This window comes from Haplochromis burtoni, unplaced genomic scaffold (assembly GCF_018398535.1).
Source record: "Haplochromis burtoni strain Fernald_Lab_line unplaced genomic scaffold, NCSU_Asbu1 Contig_125, whole genome shotgun sequence".
NCBI lineage: Eukaryota > Metazoa > Chordata > Actinopteri > Cichliformes > Cichlidae > Haplochromis > Haplochromis burtoni.
Window position 1 is genome coordinate 894008 of NW_024582486.1, and position 21454 is coordinate 915461.

At 40.8% G+C, this 21454-nt stretch overlaps 1 protein-coding gene across 6 annotated transcripts; it reads right to left on the minus strand.

The window, feature by feature from the left end:
- Positions 1-695: 695 nt before the first annotated feature.
- Positions 696-21228, minus strand: LOC102309316 (ras-related protein Rap-1A). Of its 6 annotated transcripts, none has more exons than XM_005929723.2 (8): positions 21105-21228; positions 13890-13978; positions 12007-12075; positions 11639-11695; positions 10357-10497; positions 6064-6207; positions 5609-5739; positions 696-1023 (listed from the first exon to the last, which is right to left on the minus strand). In XM_005929723.2, the coding sequence occupies exons 2-7, from the start codon at positions 13944-13946 to the stop codon at positions 5650-5652; spliced, it is 558 nt and encodes a 185-aa protein (XP_005929785.1). In that variant the 5' UTR covers positions 13947-13978; positions 21105-21228; the 3' UTR covers positions 696-1023; positions 5609-5649. The 6 variants fall into 6 exon arrangements, with proteins under 6 accessions (XP_005929785.1, XP_014191456.1, XP_014191459.1 ...); XM_014335970.2 differs by having other exon boundaries at positions 13890-13983; positions 21105-21224; XM_014335973.2 differs by lacking the exon at positions 21105-21228 and adding an exon at positions 20868-21087.
- Between the last annotated feature and the right edge of the window lie 226 nt (positions 21229-21454).

Genomic DNA, 21454 nt, shown 5'->3' on the forward strand with positions numbered 1-21454 from the left:
ATAATCCATAAAAGCTGGAACATTATTGACAGAAAAACACAAGAAGCATTATTAGAGTTGGTTTAGTATAATATATTTCAGCTTCGAGAGACATAGAAATCAATCCTTATTTTTCCCCATATTTCTTCTATAAAAGACCCATTTTTTCTGAAGCATTGTTATGCAAAAAGAAAAATGGCATTAGAATATATTATGGGAGCTATGAAATCCCGGTGACTGAGTATAAAATTAAGTCACATCAGAGAGAGATATCTGCAGAAGAGAAGTCCATGAACAAGAGGGCGAACAAAGAAAAACAAAAAGAAAAAAAAGTAATAAAAATAATAATAATACATATCATAGACCTCGATCTATCATCACTGACATGACAGGCATGGAGAATAGGTGTATGGCTATAAAAAAAAAAAAATTTCTCACTTTTCCACTTTGATTTCACTTGAAAACATCTACACGTAATAACTGATGCTTTATTCATGCTCGTTTTTGAAGAATATTTATAATCATACAACTAAAGAGGTCAACTTCCATGTCTTTCAAATACAATATTGAAAAAGATGAAAAATACTGAATCCAAGTTCTAACTTTGTTTTCCTTCTTAAATGCTGTTATTTCTTTATGTTAAGCTGTCAAAAAATAAAAATAAGGGGCTGGCCATGTAGGCAGCTCGTGGACTTTTTTTTTTTGTTTTGTTTTTATTTTTTTAACTTTCAGAGGCTTTGCTGCATTTTAATCAGAACATCGTCAGTTTGTGGTGCTGTTGTTGGTGCAGAGGTGGACGCTTCCCGTTCAGCGTTCACACTCAAACTGAGACAGAGGAAGGTCCTCGGAGGCGAGAGACCAGAGTCTACTCTCTCTTACTGTCTTTCTCTTTTCATTCTCTCTGGTGTAGATCATCCTCATCTTTGATAGGAGCAGTTCAGTCAGCTGATTCACCGTTTATGGCTGATGGAGGAAGGGTAGGGTCGGGGCTGTTGGAATGCTGGCACGTTCCAATCAGGGCAACAGTTCTTCATTACAGCATTTCTGCAAGACAGCACACTGTCAGTCCTTCCATAGCCAACTCAAATCACCCTCGGAAAGAAAATTAAGGCGGCAGTGCCCTCTACTGGCTGCTGAGCGGCATTGCAAGTGTTGCAATTTCATTAGAAAAAAAATACACGGGCATATAGCATATATTATACCACTTTAAAGTAAAAGCATTAATGATTACAAGAATGATGTGTATAAACCTGGGATTTTAAGGCTTAAAAATAAAATTGAAAACTTATAACCTGCTTTTTGGACCCTTAATACAAAGTTTTTCCATTCTTAAACTTCTTAGCGCTTTTCTTACATCTTAACCAGACCTTGGAAAAGAGATCAAATGTCTAACACAAAGCCTCAGGGGAAAAATCACACCTCAGAGCAGAAAGTGAAGCCAGCAGTCCAACAGGGAGCACAGAGAAGTACTCCTGCACTATGTTCCTCAGAGGCACTTTCAGTGCCAAAGGCTTTAGGAAGCCGAGTGATCAGCATTTTGTGGCTTCTCTCAGCTGAGCAAAACTTCAATCAGTCCGTGTGCCAAAAGTCATGTGATGAGGTCTGCCGAGTTTCTGCTTGGGATGTTTAAACACTGCTCAGGTGCCATCTTTCCATTAACAGTCTGAGCTCTTAGCTCATGCTCGCCCTGTGCTTAGTGTAGCTGCTGCAATTAAATGAACGTCTGTCTGGGCAAACACCGAGAGCCGCTGGTGTTCAACTCACAAACAGCAAAATGAGAACAGAACACAAATAACATAATAGGAGTATATGCATGATGCTACAAGTGCAACTAGCAGGCTCGTGATTCATTTGCAGGCCAAGCTACCTTTCAGAGAGGCAGTGACAATAAGTTGGTAATGAGCGCAATAACAGATGCCCTGCAGTAACCATTCTTATTTCAAGTGTTCATGCGGTCTACTCTCATGTTGCTATAATCACATTCTGGCTACAGCAAATCTTGTTTTTCTTATTAGTCTTACAGTTAGCTTTCATAACTTCCATATGTTGCTGCTCTGTTTCTGATGAAGTATTCATTAACAGACCTCTTCAGACACATAGTAGAGCTCCTTCAAGAATATTAATGATAGCTTTATTTCATTAAGGTGTTTGGAATCTAGGGCCATGCAAGCTAACAGCTCCCTAAATATATCCCTCTCCCAGTGAATACAGTGACAGATAAAACCAGAGACTCAAAGTTCATGAGCTCATCAGGTCAACATGCTGGAAGCCACAAACTGACATGTCCCATTAACTCTCTGCGTCCCGTCTGTGCCTGGCACTGTATCCCCTCTCTCCCTCTCGCAGCGTATGAGCTGGTGGGCTGTGAGCAGTGGAACAGCGAGGTTGAAATCCCGTTAGTGCTGGTTCATTGGGCTGGCCGGCGTGAGAGTCGGGTAGGGTGGAGGTGGGGGGTGCTGGGAGTGCTGACGCCACCCTGGGGCATGCTAACAGAGGCCCCCGCTCTCACACACTGGAGCTCTAACTGACCAACACAGATGGGTTCAGACGAGGAACGCAGTGGGTGGTTCAGCGACCCTGCTGTCTGGGCTGGCTACAATGGCACTGTCTGTTTCACTAATCCAGTTTTATCTGCAAAATCAAAGTTTTATTCCTCCACCCTGGAAGTTAAAAGTAACTGAAGACGTAAGATCTCTCTGTTGGCTGTGTGAACCTGTCAGGTCTGGCAACACTGGGGTTTTGTTCTGACAACAGAGCTCAAAATACCAGCTAACAGATTGTAAGAGCTTCTAAAAGCGACTGCACTCTGACCAAAATACTGGAGGGAGGAAGAGAAAAGAAAAAAAAAAGTTGTGCAAACTGTCGCTTGTTCAGCTACACCCTTTTTAATTTCAAACAACAAAGAGGCCATATGAGCTCCATTTTGCTCTTTTAATGACATTTGATTGTTTTCACAATATCATTCACCAATTAACAGCGAATAAACTGTTTAAGCTTTTTATTCTTGCTCACAATTAGATTCGTTTTTTGCTCCAATCCTTATGGCAAAATATCCCATAAGCTTGTCAGTCCTTTATTATTTATCTGTAGGCTTTATGGATGTGTACTCCTTATTTGTGGGTTCAGTATACTTATAAAAAAAAAAAAAAAAAAACAATAGCCAACTACTGATCTGCAAACATTAAAGCAGACTCGGGAGAAGTAGTTCATGTTTGGACATTATATTAAAGTCAGCTGTTTATTATTGTGGAAATGCAATGCCACTTTATTACTGACAGAGAAATGTATTGACCGACTGTGAAGAACTTATTTGTCTACTTAGAAAAAAAAAAAGCACAGATCCCTAAAAAAATGTTAAGGGTCAGAGTCCTGCTCAAGGACACATCAGCTTCACTGACACCCAGGCTTTAGTCCTAAAACCCACTCATGTTCCATCCTGCAGCCCTTCGATCACCAGCAGATTTAGTCCCCGAGCCCAAACCAAACGCTGGCAAATATTTGGGCATTTACTGCTTCAAAAATAGGCTCCTGTGCTGTCGGCAAACACAGACCAAACAGCTCATGCAGAGTGTTACATCATTTGCAAATTCACAAAAGCTAACAGTTACATCTCCTTTGTACAGCGTCTGATCCAGATTCAACCTTTCACACAGCTACTTCAGCAAACAGGTTTAGCCTTTGACAGAAGGTCAAATGACACATCATGCAAACTAGTTTGTTTGAAGCATTCTGAACAGTTTACGCTTCACTACCTTCAAAGTTTGGAAACAATGAGGCCCAATTCAGTAATCTCCATGTGAGGGTGGCTGCACATCCTAAGTCCTTACAAGATTTCCTCAACTGAATAGATTGAGTTTCACCTGAAGGAAACGTTCTATATATGTAGTGGAAACTTTTGAAACTGGTGAGAGGTGGGTTAAATGGGCACAGTTCCATCGGGACATAATGAAAATTTTGACTTATTTTAGGTTACTGAAGATGTATGCCTGCAATATGACAAAAAGGATGGCTGCTCTCTGACCGCAGTTTTACTTAATTAGTAGTTTTTGCAGATTCTGAATAACAATGAAGCAAAAGCAAGTAGCTAACAGCTTACTCAATGTGCTGGCCATCTATTAAAATCTCATATAAGATTTATACAACTGTAGAAGAAACATGTCATTAGTGTTTACAGAAAATGCTTTGCAGCTCCAATCTGCTCTCATGTTGCAGTCCAGACTTTGACGAATTGACTTTAATTATTGCCTGCGGTCGTTCTAAAATTAACAGACAAGATTGTCTGTTTGGAAGGATTCACAGAAATAAGCACTTAGCGTGACAGTTTTCAGACTTCCTCATTACCACTGTTAAAAGGAGGCTGGAGTGCCGTGGCGGGAGAGGTCCTCGCGTTTCTCCTCATGACCCAGCAGTATACCTGTGGCAGCCGCTGGCTGCAGTGCCGTTTTGAAAGTTGTGGAAGTGGAGTTGGTAGGGTTGAGCTGCCGTTTCTTTTGATCACCAGTTTTCTCCAGTTAAGGAGGTCAGACTCCGTCTTTATTTTTGACTTTGTTTTGGTAAGGTCAGGGGTGCAGGATTTGTGTTGATTTGTTTTTGTTTATTATTTTGGCCTCGGCTCACCCTGAAGTGTTGACACTCCCGTTTTGTTGTCCGTCTTTACCACTTTATAAATAAATCACATTATAAAGAACGGATTTGTTTCCTGTGGCTGCTTGGGTCATTGGGGGGCAGGTGCCTCACTCATGTTATTGCCTGGCCCTAGACGGGTCGTAACACCACTCAACATGGGGGTTTTTTTGTTTTGTTTTTTTTAAATCCTGTGAAAAAGATTTCAAAAGAAGCAGCTCTTCGCCTGGGAAACAACATGCTGACAGATCAGGATTTCCCAGACGTAACGAGCTGCTGCAGCTTGCTGAGGTCTGAAATTTATCTCCAGTTATCGCAGACTGACTCATTCATATTACAGGAATGAAGATTTAAAAAGCATTTCACAGGTCTGAAGGGTAATTCACGGATGCTTTCATTTCTAGACATTCACGGGGCCTATGCGTCATCAGTATCAATGAAATAATATTCACTGAATGACGAGTGAAGTTGTTTGTAGACTGTAAGAGAGCTAACGACAGATCAGTGTTGTGTATCTGCTGTTAGGTTGAAAAGTTCCTCTTCAGACCGTTTTAAACCAAGAACCTCTCTTGTAACCAGTTAAATGAATCACAGGGAGCCAGGTCAGGCATTACCTCATGTTGCTTGCTAATACACACACTATAATTGTGTAATCTATTGTCTCTACTTGAACCGTCAGTTATACCTCCAGCTACTTGGAGGGGGGGCTCCATCTCTAAACTGCATGTTTTGAGTTTATACAGGTACAATAACCACTGTGAACAGTTTATTTAGACTATAAAGTTAAAGTTGTTTCGACTTAACCGCACGCAAACAAACCCACATGACTAAAACGACAACTGATGTATGCAGTACTATCGGAGACAGCAGGAAGATCAAAGCCATTACATAACAATTAATCTGACAGCTTGTCTATGAATCATGAAGTTGTGAAGATGCCGGCTGCATGGGTATTTAAGACTAATGTGTTTTGAAACTGTAGACACAAACACACACACACACACACCTGGCTCAGAGCTGCTGCAGGGGCTGAAGGGAGAAAGGTCTTTAAAGCAGGACACAGTTGGATTTCTTTTTTGCCTTCTTCTTTTCCACTGGCGTTTTCCTATTTATCTGTCTGACCAAGTCATAGAAGATCTAAGAGAGAGAGAGAGACAACACAGATAAAATGTTAATAAAGCTCTAAACCTTATACCTTTAAGTACCCACACATAGCCTCGTCACTAAATGGATTTGTGTGACAGTTTGCAGACAGAAGGTTTATCAGGATGTAGCCCAGAGAATGAAGTATAATCCATCTGAGCTCATTATTACCTACATGTCAGAGAAACCTTAATTATGTGTCTTAAATAAATACAATTCTACTGATGATTGCAGTACACACATCCAACTGTGACTGAGATGGAAAACAAACTGAAAAATATATAGAGTTGCATTTTTGGAGGGGACGTTTGTACTCACATCAAGGACGTTGATCTTTGACTTAGCAGAGGACTCTAAAAAGGCACAGTGGTTCCACTGTCTGGCCAGGTTCTGGCCCTGCTCCTTCCCCACCACACGCTCATCCTCCAGGTCGCACTTGTTCCCTACAAGGATCATCGGCACCTGAGGACAGGTAAGAGCAAGCAGGTTCTGTTTGTGCCCACATGATTTATCCCCCATTGTCTGGTCACATATTCCTTGTTCATGCATTTTTAAAATTTATTTTAATGTAAAACTTAACATTTTAATTCACATAAACTGTTCAGATTCCTCTAAATCCATTTGTCCTTACAACCTAAACTCCACTCTGTATGTCAGCAGGCTGTTTTAGGATTTAATATAAATCCTACAATTTGTATTATTCACAGCTGAAGCTGTAGTCCAGGTTCACATCCAACACAGATAAATTAGAAGTATACAGGATACAAATATACAGCTTGAATCACAAGACCGTACATAATGAGCCATGAATCAAAGTCTCCTCATGAAGGAGAAGAACCTTCATTTTACGCTTTGACTTTGTATAACTTCTTCGTTCATACCTTTTTGCCATTTTTTCCCCTACAGAGAGGAAATTAGATATAGGAGAAAAGCAAACGTGTTTCCTATAAACACGTTTGCATTAAAAGGCTTCAGTAACTTTTCTTTTAGACTTTAAATGCTGTACTTTACTTTTTGTAAACTTAATCATAAACCTTTAAATGCCATCTTGCAGTGAACAAGGACCCTTCTTTGGAGGTGCAGCTGGGAATGTTAGAAAACAAACATTATCAAGATTGTTTTAATCCATTTGTCACCCTTTAACTCTACCTCAGGGAACGGTTAACAGTATAAAGGCCCAGGCTTTTTTATTGAACACACCAGCCACACACACACACACACACATATAAACAAAGTGGTTAAATCTCTTGGAGTGAAAGGTAGTGAAAAAGCAATATCTGCAAACAAATGTACAACCCAAGTAAAAGACTGAAGAGATGAGTATTAACAGTCAATGAGTGTGCTTTTCTCTGAGGCCTGAATTGGAGGGTCACAAAGATGATCAATAAAAAAAACGATCTCCTTCCCAGTGGGAAAGTAAAGAAAATCATTTAGGTTATACAACTGTGTCCAGAGAGATTAAAGAATCAATAGGAACTGACGAGGAAGGTGGTTTATTTTTTAACTTTTGTTTCTTTAAAAGGGAAATAAATTAAAAGCAAAGCTGAGGGGACAGTCACTGAGATTAAGTGCAGCCAGTTTTGGAACCTCCTAAAACCAGCATTGCTGCTTCTTTTGTTCTCTCAAAAGTTTTAATAACCAAAGGTCCCCTCAAAAAGAAAAGAAAACAGAAAAAAAAAAAAAAAAAAAAAAAAAGAAAGCCTGAGGAGGACAGAGTATTCTGGGCAAAACTTCAGCCTCAACTGTCAAAGTAGGCAGAGCTGGGCAGTCAGGGTGTCGGGATGCGTCTCATCCTGCCTGCTGTTTCCTGCCCGGCTATCTAGGGAGAATGCTGGCCCGGAGGAAGTTATGACAGCCCCGCCCAACCGGGATAACATCGCTTTCCTTCCTGAATATTTTCAAATGTTTCAGCTGGATTCCATGCTCCAGCTGCTCTCTGGAATTATATGACACAGAGAGTCTGTGTGTGGATGTGTTCATTCAGCCTGGGCTGCATTTCCACATTGAAACTTGGCTTAATAAACTAATCACTGTAAAACTGTATGATGTTAGAAAACGTCTCAGATGTGAGGAAGACTTTAAGATGTTGTCACAGGGTTCGTTCACGGGATATCTGCGTTTGTGATACAGCTTAGGAATCAACTGATGGAAAAATTCTGCATCCAACAAAAGAGGCGCCAATAATATATCAGCCAGGAAAGTCTATTTGTGGCGCCAAATAAATTTATGCATGGGAAATCCTGCCTTCACTCTCTTCTGAGGACCTACAAATGCCCCCCAGACATGTCTTGTGGATGTGGAAAAGCTACATATTTTTAAGAAAAATACCAGTATCCTGACATGTGCTCACTTGTCCATACTCTTTCCCCCCCAGTAAGTCTTCTTTTCAGAGGTTGCTGTTGGAGCACTAGCGTCAGGCTTCTTGAGACAAAGTAAGATATAGGGTGAGTATTTTGTGCCCTTTCTATGGGGCAGACGACAGGAAACTGAGATGTTTAGATTAACCCCACAGAGGTTGGTGGTTGATGTTTGATATCTAAACAAATCCTCAAGCTGAACTGCTGAATGACACTTCTCCCACGGGTCCCGGGAGAACCAGTGGTATGCCCTCCTAACATAAACTCTTGAGTCAAGCTGGGATAAAAAGGAATGGTGAGATGGCTGAAAGGATGGAGGTATGCAGGGAAAAAGGAAAAAATGTTCAGCGTCAGCAGAACACAAGGCAGCATTAGCCTACTTGAAGAATCCACACAACCCACAGAATCTGTTCAGACTTTATTAACATGCTACAGACAGGTCGTATCCCGCCCACAATGGCACGCCGAAGATTGGATTGTGGGTAACAGTGAACAGGCGGGTACAGAACGACAAAAATGAATGGAGTTAGTTCTTTAAAATGGAGCAGTGAGTCACAAGCATTGGAGTCAGGCATTACTACCATCCTAGTCACACGGGCAGAGACTGAGGTGGCCCGGAAAAGTCATAAGACCTCTCTTACATAAGAAGTGTGAAAGGAAATGAAGGAAGTGAGCTTTTAATTCACTAGTGTCTGCTCACTTACTTTATTTTTGCCACTAATGGCTCTTCTAAAGAGATGGAATTTGACCCTACTGTGTTCAATGAATGTACAACCATTAAAAGCCCTTTTAATTGAGCCTGGTGATATTAGGTGCATCTGTACATTATACCCGCTTTGCAGTAAATGGTGCATGTCAGAGCTGAGAATAAGAACAGCTGTAGCAGCATCAACGGTTTCTGCTTTAGCTCTGCAGTCACTTGAAAGATTTCTCAAACTAAGAAATCTGCCTTCTTGGAAGAAAAAGGGAAAACATGCCCAGCATTTCCTTTGGTCATGCATTCTTGCAAGGGGCAAAAAAGGATAAACAGATATCATGGCTATCAAAAGGTAAGGGCACAAATGACCAGTGGACTGATAGCTGTCAGAGTGGCCATAATAGCCAGATAAGCTGAACTGTTTAAACTAAAAGATGTTTTCAAAGGGAACAGATTTCCAGAAGAAAAGAAACAACTCTTTCCTTGCGTGTCGAGAAGCCACTGGTCCTGCAATCCATCTGTTAGCCTGAGGCTAACCTCAGCTCCCAAACCATGGAGAGCCTAATGAAGAACCACAGTCTCACAACCCAGTTTTTGATGAGCTGAGGCTCTCCTTGCACTTCATGCCTGACAGTCCAATCACCCACATAGAGTGCCAGACCACATCAACACCACAAGGCTGGCCATCAAACAGAGGGGGGGAAGAATGCAACAGAAGCTGAAAAGGCCAGTTCAAATAAAAGCAGCACAATAATTGCACAAATATAGAGTAAGGGGAGCAAGAAAAAGAGAAAAGAGAGGTATTCTGCTCCAGGCTAGAGAGAGGCTTTGCAGATAGCTGACAGGGAACAGAGAGACGTAAGGAAGCAAAACCAAGAGGGTGGGTTATGGTAACATTCATTCCCTCAAGAGATCACCAAAAAAGGGCATCTTAGATCCTGCTGACGCACTATCGACTCGACCAGAGAGGGGATAGAGGGCTTACTCGCTCCAGCAGTCCCACAATTTAGCAGATATATAGAAAACTGGAAATGTGCTGGTGACAAACAACAAGCTTGGAAAATAAGGAGATGACACATGCTCTTATTTGCAGCGTCGATGTGAGGCAGGCCTGATGGAGAAAACCACACAGTATACAGAAAAATCCCCGTGAGCACGAGTGCTCGGTGTCTACAACAAACACTGATGAAACTGCAGGGACATACCCACACAACGTTAATATTAATCAGTGCTCAGTTATGCAGAGTACACAAGTTTGCCACTGTTTATACTCTATAAACATAACACCGTGACACTGATTGTGTTATGTTCAGATAATACAAATCTGCAATTAATTGCATAACACAGAGTGATTATAGTGTTGAATGGTATCTATAGCAACAGTCTGATCAGGCCCCTGAAAAATGTAGGCGGCTGAGCCCACGGACACAGGGCGTTTAGGTCTAACTGTACTCGTTGCCACTACTCTGCTTTCTACAGCCTACGTGATGAAAGAAAATTTTAGCCACAAACTGATAAAATTATAAAACGCTTGTACGCTTATGCCAGTATACTTACATCCTCTGTGTCCTTTACTCGTAGAATCTGTTCTCTCAGGTCTTGGAGGTCGTTGAAGGTGGACTGTGCTGTGATGGAGTATACCAGGGCAAAGCCTTGGCCATTCTTCATGTACAAGTCCCTCATAGCTGTGAACTGTTCCTACACAAGGGGGGAAAAAAAAAAGATGGAGAGACTATGAGCGCTGTCATACAGCTTCCAACTTTTACTTATTGTTTTTTCTTTTTTTAACTCTTTTATTCGCTGCACCAGTTTGACGATTACATTGCATATCTGTGACAAGATTACAAACTTTGCTGGATGGTTAAGTCTAAATAATCATTAAATCATTTGTCAAGCATAGATGTGTTGGCTGTAGATTGTCCCTTTTGTTTTGACTGGTCCATTTGTCAGAATTAAAACAGAAAAAAAAAAGAAAATAAGCAATTTCAGGCCAGTGTACGTCGATGAAACTGAACACCATTTTATTATCAACTGAATAATCACAGTGGATTGGTTGAAATCCCAGTGGATAAAGAAACAGTATTGTGCAGGATTACAATTCTTGGATGTCTGTCAGGTTTTTCAGCAAAGACACACACAGTGCAATGCAACGTGGGTCTGTTACCGACAAACGCACACTTAAAACAGTTTCTGCACATCTCTAGGATAAGAGATGATGTGTTTCTCAGTCGCCAGTTCCCACACAGACAAATGTTTCAGAAATGTTCTTGCACGAGGACACCAGTGGGGGGGCAGAATAAGACTAATGTTAGATTGGTGTACAAAATATTCTAAAACAATCATAGATGCACCATAAAAAGGCATCACAGTGTCAGCTCATAACTGGATGTCATTTCAGCTACTAAAGATCTCATTGCCCAATGTATCTGTGAAATACAACTTGTTTTAATGTTTTACAGTGTGGGAGACCGTCACATCTTGTATCAAATATCATTTATGAATATGTAAAAACTGCAGGCGAGGAAAAAGATTTCTGGTGCCAGGAGTCTGTTTCTTTTCTCCCAGATTGAGCCTGAGTAGCGTTGACTAATAGCATCTGAGCAGGTCACGGTCGAATGCAGGTAAACAGTGTGTGCAGAGAGAATCGACTGCTTTCTGACTACAATTTAGCTTTAAATAAATAAGGCTGTTTTCCCTAGAGGCCAAATTACCAAACACTACCTAACGCATTGTCCAATCTGAAACGCCTCTAGATTTACTAAAAATATATATATTCAGAAGTGCAAATGCCCAGCAAAGCTGAGCATTTGAAGATTTCAGTGGCAGTGAGTTTACTTACTGTGCCGGCTGTGTCAAGAATTTCAAGCATACATTGCTGTCCATCTACCTCCACTTGCTGTAAGAAAACATGTAAGAGCATCTTTAATTTCAGGTCACTGAGCAAACAAAATTCATAGGTTATATTCATAGGTCATACACTGAAGACTGAAAGAGACAGCTAACACTGAGGGGAAACATGAAAGCAACCACACCAGTAGTATGAAGTCACAGGAAAATATAAAGAATGAAAACTAGGAATGAGAGGGTAACAGAGTAGAAGCAGTTGAATGAGAAAATTTCCGAGCACAATAATATGTGAACCTGAGGAGCAGCTGGTAACAATCAGCTCATTTCAAGCCAGCACTCTGCCTCTCACGGGACACTCACCTTTCTGTATGAGTCTTCTATTGTAGGGTCATATTTTTCCACAAAGATTCCTTGTACAAACTGAACTGTCTGTAAGGGGAGACACACAGAAAGCCAACATCAAACTAATCATTGCTGTGAACCCAGAAGATGCAGAGAGTTAAGAGCTTTCAGTGCAAGAAAAATTGAGTGGCGCAAAAAAAATAAAATAGAGTGGCCAAATCAACACTTTGCTACTTGAATGTAAAAAACAAAAAAAACAAAAAACGGCCTGCACATTCACATAAAACAATAGTGGAAGACAGGATCACAGGATCCTTTTCATGGTAAACAATCCTTTTCTTCACTTGGCTGGATGTACTAAAACTCTTCTAGATGTCTATTATCCAAGTCTACCACAATGAGAAGACTTCAAGACAGCAAACAGAGGGCTCGCCACAAGGTAAAAACAATTTAGCCTCAAAAATGTTGAATATAGTATCCAGTAGTTTAGGCCAGATTAGACCTAGAAATGCAGAGGTGCCAGTTCAGTGTGGAAACAGCATTTTTTAGACCAATGAAATTAATCACTCAGTAAGAGAATAATGTGAAGAAATAAATATGGAGAAGGCTTGGAATGAGGCGCACATCTCCATCTGTAAAAACATGCTGATGTCAATAGGACTGCATTAGGATGTGTAGCTTCCAATAGCACTCACCATTTACCAGTGATGTGACAAAAGACAGAGGCAGCTAACTCTGAAGCATATAGGAATATACTGTCAGCTCAGATCATTGACAGGCCAGTGTTTCAGAGTACAGATGGCCAGAAATCTTAACCACACTGCAAAACCAACCCAGAAGTTTTGGAGGTTGAAAAAACAAAACTAAAAACAAAAACACAGAAATATTCTCTAATGGTCAAGGTAATCAGCTGATCTCAATCAAGAAAGGAATTTACATGAAGACAAAACTAAAGGCAGAAAGCCCCACAAACAAACAACTACAGTCAGCTGCACCAAAGGCCTGGCAAAGCATCACAAAGAAGGAAAGCCATCTGTGGTGATGTGCATGGCTTCCAGACTTGGGCAGTATTAAAAAATGAACATTTTATATATAATTATATTAGTTTTTCCAAGTACATGTTAGGCCTGTGCATAAAAATGGTTATAATGCCAATGTTTCTGATCTTCAATCAGCATATCAGTTGCTTTATTTCAAATCTCATATGGTACATAGAGCCTAAATTATGATAAATGTGTCACTCTCCAAATAAACAGCAATGTCCAATTTTGGATTGTGTTAAAAGTGCTGTGCTGAGCGGCAGATTTACATTAGTGGGGTAGACCAAGTTCACCTGATAACATCTTAATCCTGCCTGTTTGAGGGATTAATCTGACACCTGGTTGAAATTAGCTGAGCAAAGCAAAGCATACGACACATTTCACAGGCATCTGAGGTCTCCTGACAATAAAATACATCACTGCTCTGGTTCTGTTCTCTATCAACCTTAAGAAAAGTAAAAAAAACAGATTACGATGTCTATACATGTAAACACAGATGCGCTTAGGACTGGCACTCTTTGAACATTTCAAAAACCCTAACAATAAAACCATTATATGCATTATATGTATACAGGCAGCTAGTTTCAATAACACAGGCCTTGGAGATAGATTAAACCCTTGTCAGCAAACAAGCATGTTCTCAATAAATCCTTTAGGAAAAAATTTCAACAGTCAAAAGACAGTTTCATCTGTGCTCTATAAACCTCCATAATTAAAAATGTTTCACTGCATGCTTTCCTTCAAAAGCTAGCAAAGCCTCTTGCTGTTTTATTGACAATTATCTACAAAGTCTTTAGGGAACACATGGCAGGAGTAATAGAGGCAGGAGACGCAGGAAGAGGATTGGAAGGCCATACTCACCAAAGCAGACTTGCCCACACCTCCAGAGCCTAACACCACTAGCTTGTATTCACGCATGGCGGGATTGCTTCACTGGACAGCCCAACAGTCTGCACTGGACAAACAGGGAAAAATAAAAATTGGACAAACAAAATGAGCAAAGGTGTGAAAAAAAACAGTGGGGAAAAAGCAAAAAAGAAATCTCTTTTCAGGCAAATCAAAGGGATTTTTTTCCTGTCTGGTCTTTGAGTTTTTCCCACTCCAGAAAGAAAGGATTCTAGTCATTCCTGGAGGATATAGAGGAGAAGCAGGACAACAATGGAGGGAACACCCATAAGTGGAGCTGCTTCAGGGTGGAGGAGGTGAAGAGTATGTGACCCCCTCTCTAACAAAAACCAGCTGTGATGTGTATGTGTAGGGGGGAACTGAAGGAGAGAGGAGATGATACATTGATCTGGCAGATATTCCTCGTAATGACACAATCATTTGGCTTTCACACACACCAAAACACACCCTGCTTACAGATTTGTTAGTCACTGAGTCAATTTTTGGTTTTATAAAACAGCAATATGGTGGCGGTCTCCTTCGCTTATGACAGAAAACAGCTGAGGGAAGTGGAAAATGTGATGGAAGGAAATTGTGAAGTAAAAATATCCCTTTAAGAAACAAGAAGGTTACGAATCACTGGCACACACTGTGGCGTAAAGTCAGATTGAGTAGCCAACTGGGTCACTACAAGCTGGGCTACAGACTCAGAAGGGGTTTAGATGTAGCTAAGCAATGTGGGGATTTCTGATTCCTTATCTACTGATCTAACTTCATATCAAGCAGTGTCTCAGGGTTTTTCCTGGCTCAGAACAGGCCTGTGATGAGTGTCTACGCACAGCAATAAGAATAAACTCTGTGTACTTTAAAAGCAATCAGTCTGGTACCTTATTTGGCTGAAATCTTTGTTACTTCTCAACATTTTATACACAAACATGTCTATTATAGTTGAGGAAATTAAACCCCCATTAACAAAGCTGGTTTAGAAAAAAAACAATATTTTAAATAGGAGGAGATTTTCCAGTAATTGTCAAAGCTGCAGTCAAAAAAAAGACATTCAACTTGAAATATAAACAATATTCTAAATTACTGATAGAACCACAAAATGTGGTAGGGATGTATTTAGAGAACACTAAAACATTTTAATATCGGTTTTCTTCAAAGACACGGCAGCTGACTGCCAGCTTATGTTTTAATGAACCAAGCGCTTTTGGATCAAGGGCTAAAAAGTGCCGCTTGTTGACATCAAGGCTGTAACGAAAAAAATAAATAAAAATCAGATAGTAGCGCATGCTGAAATTAGGTCCCAAGGACAACTATATAGCCTCGATTAATCATCAACTCTTTTGCAAACATCAAAAGCCCAATCATCAGCTACTCTGGAAGCAGATGATCCTCTTCTGCACTGCTTTTTTTAAATAGCACACGCTAAACAAACTCTCAGGGGGAGTGGTCAAAGGACGAAGGACCTCCAGCTTCAATCACAAGCAGGGACCATGTGGGACATGAAGGCCAGAGTGTGCATAATTCATATTCTCTAATCCTCTGCACTCAAAGAGAAGTTCTCCTTGCATGATTAAGGGAGAGGAGCCAATGGGCGGTGAAGAAAAAGAACAGGGATGCACGAGTGCTATCCAAACGCGCGCCCCTGTACACTCATGTAAACATTCAAGCACAAAGTCAAGTGCATGCAGTGTGTCACATATACAATGTGGTACAGACAATGTCACACTAAGATTTAGGCTACACTTCACTTGTCAGCTATGTGCACATCACAATTCCACTGTGAATGCTGTGGACTGACCCTTGCTAAGACGGATGACGTCAGGGGCTCGCTCTGTGACAGAGGCAGTCAGATTATTATGTGCCAGCTTCAAAGGTCATTATGGAGGATGAGTGTTCCTCCAAAAAAGTGCAGTCAAATTCCAGCTCCCATCTTTACTATTTCAAACCTCAGTTTGCAGCCTGTGCATATGAAGCAATTGTTTCTAAGGGTCCATTCCTCGCATGTGTCAACAAATAAAGTAACTACATGTTTTTAAAAAAGGTGTAGAAAGGTTTAAAAAGACAGTTTTCTTTATTTGGACAGGCTGCCTAGCAAGGATATTTAACATGTTATTATCAGCACCGGGTAGGATACGAAAATGTTAGGAGGAATGCACCTACAAACTGTCTGCCAACAAAAATTAAGATGACAATAGGAAAGAAAGCAGCACAAACTACCAGGCAGATTAACTACTGTACAAAAAAAAGAAGTGTGCAAAGCCGAATATGACAACAAAACAAGGTCTGTGTGGATCACCCTCAAAAAAAAAAGAAAGATAAACCAGAATAAGAGCTAGTCCAGACTTATTTCGAAGGATCAGTTACTAGTAACTAGCCATCCTTGGCCCTTCTTGTCTCAAGTCTCACTAATCCCTGGCTCGGTAAACAGGTTGATGTTCAATATCATTCATCTGCCTTTCCAAAGAGAAGCTCTTTCCACAATCAGAAACTCCAAAAAACTCCAACTCTGCCTTTATGAATTGCAGCTGGTGACAGCAGTCCTTTTTCTGCTCTTTAGAGGTGCTGTAAGCTGGAGGGACCCCTAACAAGAAGGGGGACAACACGACCAAGAGCCACTACACCAAGAACTCCAAGGCTGCACAGCAGAACAAGGACTGCTGGTTGAGACAAAAGTCAAATTAGAAAGTAAAAGCACAAAAAAAGAATCCAAATCTGTCATGTACATCTGGAGTTTTCAGCACTGTAAGAATTACTTCTGACATTAGCAGAGAGATTCCTCATTTCACAAGAGATGGAGATGTCGCCAAAATTTTGTTTCCTCTAAGAGTTTGCTGTTCAGCAAGTTAAAAATAATCTTTTCATTTACTGGACTAGTTTAGCATTAGTTCCGATCTCATATCCCCTTTTTCACACAAATGTGATGCTATTTTCAGAACAAAATGGAAATTAAGCCCTACAATCCGTGTTTCAGGGTTTTTCACAGTCTCTCTGATACTGGAAAGAAGTTAAGTTTAAAGTTGCTGACATTTAAAGGAGTTTTGTAATCACCTACCTAACTGTAAGCAAATCTGACAGGGTATGGTTTCCCTTATTGCAATTATGGGTGCTTACCACAGCATATAAACAAATATATATTTAAAAAGAAAAGAAAAAAGTCACAGGCCATCATGTGCTGGAAATAAAAGTAACTGAACTGCCAATAAGTACTGAGACCACACCCAACTTCTAAAAAAAATTATTTTACATAATTTCAAATTAATAAAAATAATACAGAACAGAGGGATGCAGCTGAGAACGAAATGCAACCTCATGGGCCTCTCTTACTAAATATTATATAGGTCAAACCATAACCGTCAAACCTAACCTTCATTTTGATCTTAGTCAGACCAGGGATTTCCCCCTCGTATACAATATTGCAGTGTCCCATCAAAAGGTTTTCTCCATTATTCAATGCCATACTGATAAAATTATTTTTCAACATTTCAATTTACTCTATCTTGAAATAATGGCCACAAATAAAAGACACCTCGTTTTTCTAGCCAGGGGAAAACCGTGTACACACCTGTAAAGTTTTGTGGCCATTTCTTGTACAGTTGTGATACTGTCACACTGACAAATCCTGTCCTGAGCACCAGGCAAAGAACCTAAAACCGTTTTGGTGGTAGTTCCCCCTACATGACCTGTCACTGGGAGCACATTTCTTTAGCATTTCTTCTCGCGCACAGAGATTCTCACAGTGAAAACAGTACCAGACAAACTACTGCAGCTGCTAAACATAGGTGACAGTCACCCAGCCGGCACTTTCTCACCAATTAGCACTGTTGGCAGCACTGATATAGTTTTGTGTTTCAGTTCCTACCTTCAGGCAGGAGCTTCACAACCATCCATGCATGCACAAACAAACAAGCTGAAACACAGCTTTTACCCGTGACATTGATGAACACAGCCTGTCAATAATCTTAGTGTAAAGTAAAGCATTTTTTTTTTTATTTAATAATTTTACAGTTGTGTTGCTACTTATGCACGTGCACCATCAGTAGTTGTCCTTTTGTTGCACTTATGCCAAAATAAATATAAAAAGGTCTTAAATCTCAAATCTGATTGCTTTCCCAAATTTTCATGTGGCAGTCTATGTATGAAAACAATGAGTCAAAGTGCTGGTGAACTAACGCGGAAGCTCAAATACAAATGAAGAGCAAAAAACCACTAAAAAAAAAAAAAAAAGTAAATACTGCTACTAATAAAGTATTGAGAAACAGGCCAAATTTCTTAGCTCAGAGTGTCTTAATTGATGCTAGAATCACTGGACTTGGTGCCATCTTTCACACCCCAAATGAACATATTGATTACAGCTCAAAGAGACTCTGCTTCATGTTTAATTTGCCAGCAACACAATTTTTGTTTCTTTTTGAGTTTTCCTTGAACTTGCAGCTACCTGCAGCCTGTTCTGCAAAAAGGTACCAAAGTGAGTGAAAAGAATACTCTCGTTCTGACACCTTGCCTGCATGATATCAGGGAAACTACACACAGCACAAGCCTGCAAACACAGTCACAATACCCGCAAACATACACACAGGGCCATTTAAGGACATCAGCTTTTAAAACCAAACCAGTCTCTTTCCACTGCCCTCAACTACACACTGTCATTCCCAAGAAAACAAACACACCACTGCTGTTAATCTGCTTTCGTAGTAACCCCAGCAAATAAGGAGCGGGAGAAGGCCACATGCCACAGAAAACATGCTCCTCTATGACATCACTGCATCACTCACCCTCTACAGCCAAAGGTATGTATCCATCTAAGGCTGGGAATTGGATTAGGTGGCGCCGGTAGCAAGAGCATGCAGCGAATGCAAGTCTGGATAAACTGCAAAACTTAATTTAGTGAACAGGAGGCTGTTCAGCTAAAGTACAACCTCCCAGGATCCACAATTTCCTGGTCTACTGAGATTAATCCAACAGCAACGAAGCTGTCACACAAACTGACTCAGCAGGATGGGATGACTGACAGCTGCCCTCCGTATCTTCCACCCAGTGTGGATGGTGAACATGCACACATCCGCTGGTTACGCTAGCAGCACAATACCAACTCTTGTGGGTTTTTGCTTGCTTGACAAACTACATGTTGATGAGCTAAGCTGTCAAAAAAAAAAAAAAAAAAAAAAAAAAAAGGATCTACATGTGGTTTAAGGTGAGATAACAGTTGCTCCAACAGTTGCTGCTAATAGGTGTTTTCATGTGTTGAAAAGTGCTTGCTAGTGTCACCTCGACTAAAAACCGCAGTTCACTACACATAAGAAAAAAAAAAAAGAAAAAAAAAAGTACTAACTTTAGAGGCTGCTGACCAAAAAATATCTACAAACATTCCTTTGATCTTAGTTTAGTTGGGTCTAAGTTTGTCTTTACATGAAATTTCACCTGTAACAGATTTTCAAGTCCTGCTGTATAAGTAGCTTGGCAATTAATTGTAACTAATTAATTTGAAGTGTATCAACTTAAACTTGTCTGTAATTTCCTGTAATTACTGCCAAATTACAAACCTCACTAGGAAATTGGGAATTTACAAGCTTGTAAAATAAACGCTTACCACCAGTTACAATAAAGGGGAATTCCATGTTTTCACAGGTAACTAGAGTAAAATACTTTCTGAAGAAATTGTTTTGTGTTATCAATTAAACTAACTTCATTCAAGAAATAAAGACAGGTGTCAAAGAGTTTTTAGCTGCACTCGCCGATCACTCTTCTCTTACAAAAACATGAACTAACATAACATAAAATAACCCAATAATCAAGTTATACAACTCTCTTTTTTTCTTATCTCCTACAACCTTAAATGTCCCCATGAGTCAGAGCAAAACTGCAGCCAGGCACACAAACTCTGTGACTTAATTATGACAAAGACCCGTAACTGACAAGCCTTGTCAGCTGAATGCATCTGTGTTACTGGGGCCCTGACCTGTAACCACATCCTCTTTCCTAAGCGCAAAAAGGCTTCATGCTGATAGGATGGAAAAGGAGTAGCTACCTACTAAAATAACCTCTTCCAGTCTCTGTTCCTGTTCAAGAATCCTGACAGCAGGCTGGCTTGCTTACTAAGAGGGAGGGTAGGGGTTATTGGCATAGATGGCATCTTTAAAGTCAGGTTCGGGGAAATGTGTAATTTCAACAAAGAAAAAGTGAAATAAAGTACCCTTGAGGCAGTGAGCCTCTTTGTAAAAATGGCCGATTAACTGGGAAAGTGACCTGCTGTGTGTTTACAGTTTCAAGGATGGGGCACACACCTTTCCTGCTTCACATCTCTCCCCCTGAAGCAGAAATAATATGCGATAGGCTGTCACGAAGCTTGGAGTCAGACAAGAGAAAGTAATTTGAGCTCTTTGGTTATCTCACTGTGAATCTACCTAATTTGCTTAAGGCAGCGGCATATGCTTATCACTTCAGGTCATGCCAAGTCCCTGCAATCTGTGGCTCGGACTAAACCACACAGCACAACACTGTCGATGTGTGATTATTACAACATGAGCTCCAGCAACATTAATCAAATTCTGGTCAAATCATAAGCCCGCTTACAGATAAACCCTTAAAATGGCATAATCTATAATCCACGCGAGTGAGGCCGGCATGTTTCCGCAAGCAGTCTAGTTTCAAACCAGCAACTAGCCTAAGTCCCGTTATCAAGCTTGTTAGCAAAATGCCGCTAACTAGCTAGCTTTAACTGCCTGCTGCGGGCCGCCGACACTTCACAAACCGCTAGCTGCGGCTCGTTAGCAAGCGAGCTAACTAGCCGACACATTCCCGACCTCTGCGCACTATCAAAACACAACCACCCTGTCAGAAGCCCGCCTCAAACAACCCTACCTTACTATTCCCAACCAAACCAGACGTGGCAAGCACTAAATCAAGCCACACTGCAGTGTATTTTCTCGGGAAAGCCACAGCTAACGTTACCTGCCCTTCCGTCTGGCCTTGACTAAAATGGGAGTGCACACTCCGGTATGTACTTGCGGGCAATTCCTCTCCTTTATTCGGCGAAAAAACACACACGCATACACACACAGACACACACGGCGTGTGATGATGAATTCGCTAATGGCCACGCAAGCGTCGGCGCTACGTAGTCCCGTGCAAATGACTTATTATTCGACCGCATTCAGCACGTAGTAAAGTTTGGCTTTCTGCACTTACCGTATCTTGCTCGCTGTCTCCTCGCCGCTCCGCAAGTGTCAGTTTGCCTCGGGCCCGTGCGCGCAGCAGACGTCACTCCCCGCTGATTCTCATTTTTCTTAAAAGGGCATGACACATCGGCCGCGCGCCCCGCGTCATTTGCATGATAACGGACTGCACAGTAACGCTAAGTACTAACACACTCACGTAACCTGGATTCATGCATTATAACTGTTTTATAGCAAATAACCTTTGTTGTACAATTAAGCAGTGCTCAAAGTCAAGCACTTTCTGGTTGTGAGTTATGTGAAAAATGCAAACAAATGTAAAAAAAAAAAACATAAAAAACAAAGTTTGTGTACAAAATAATT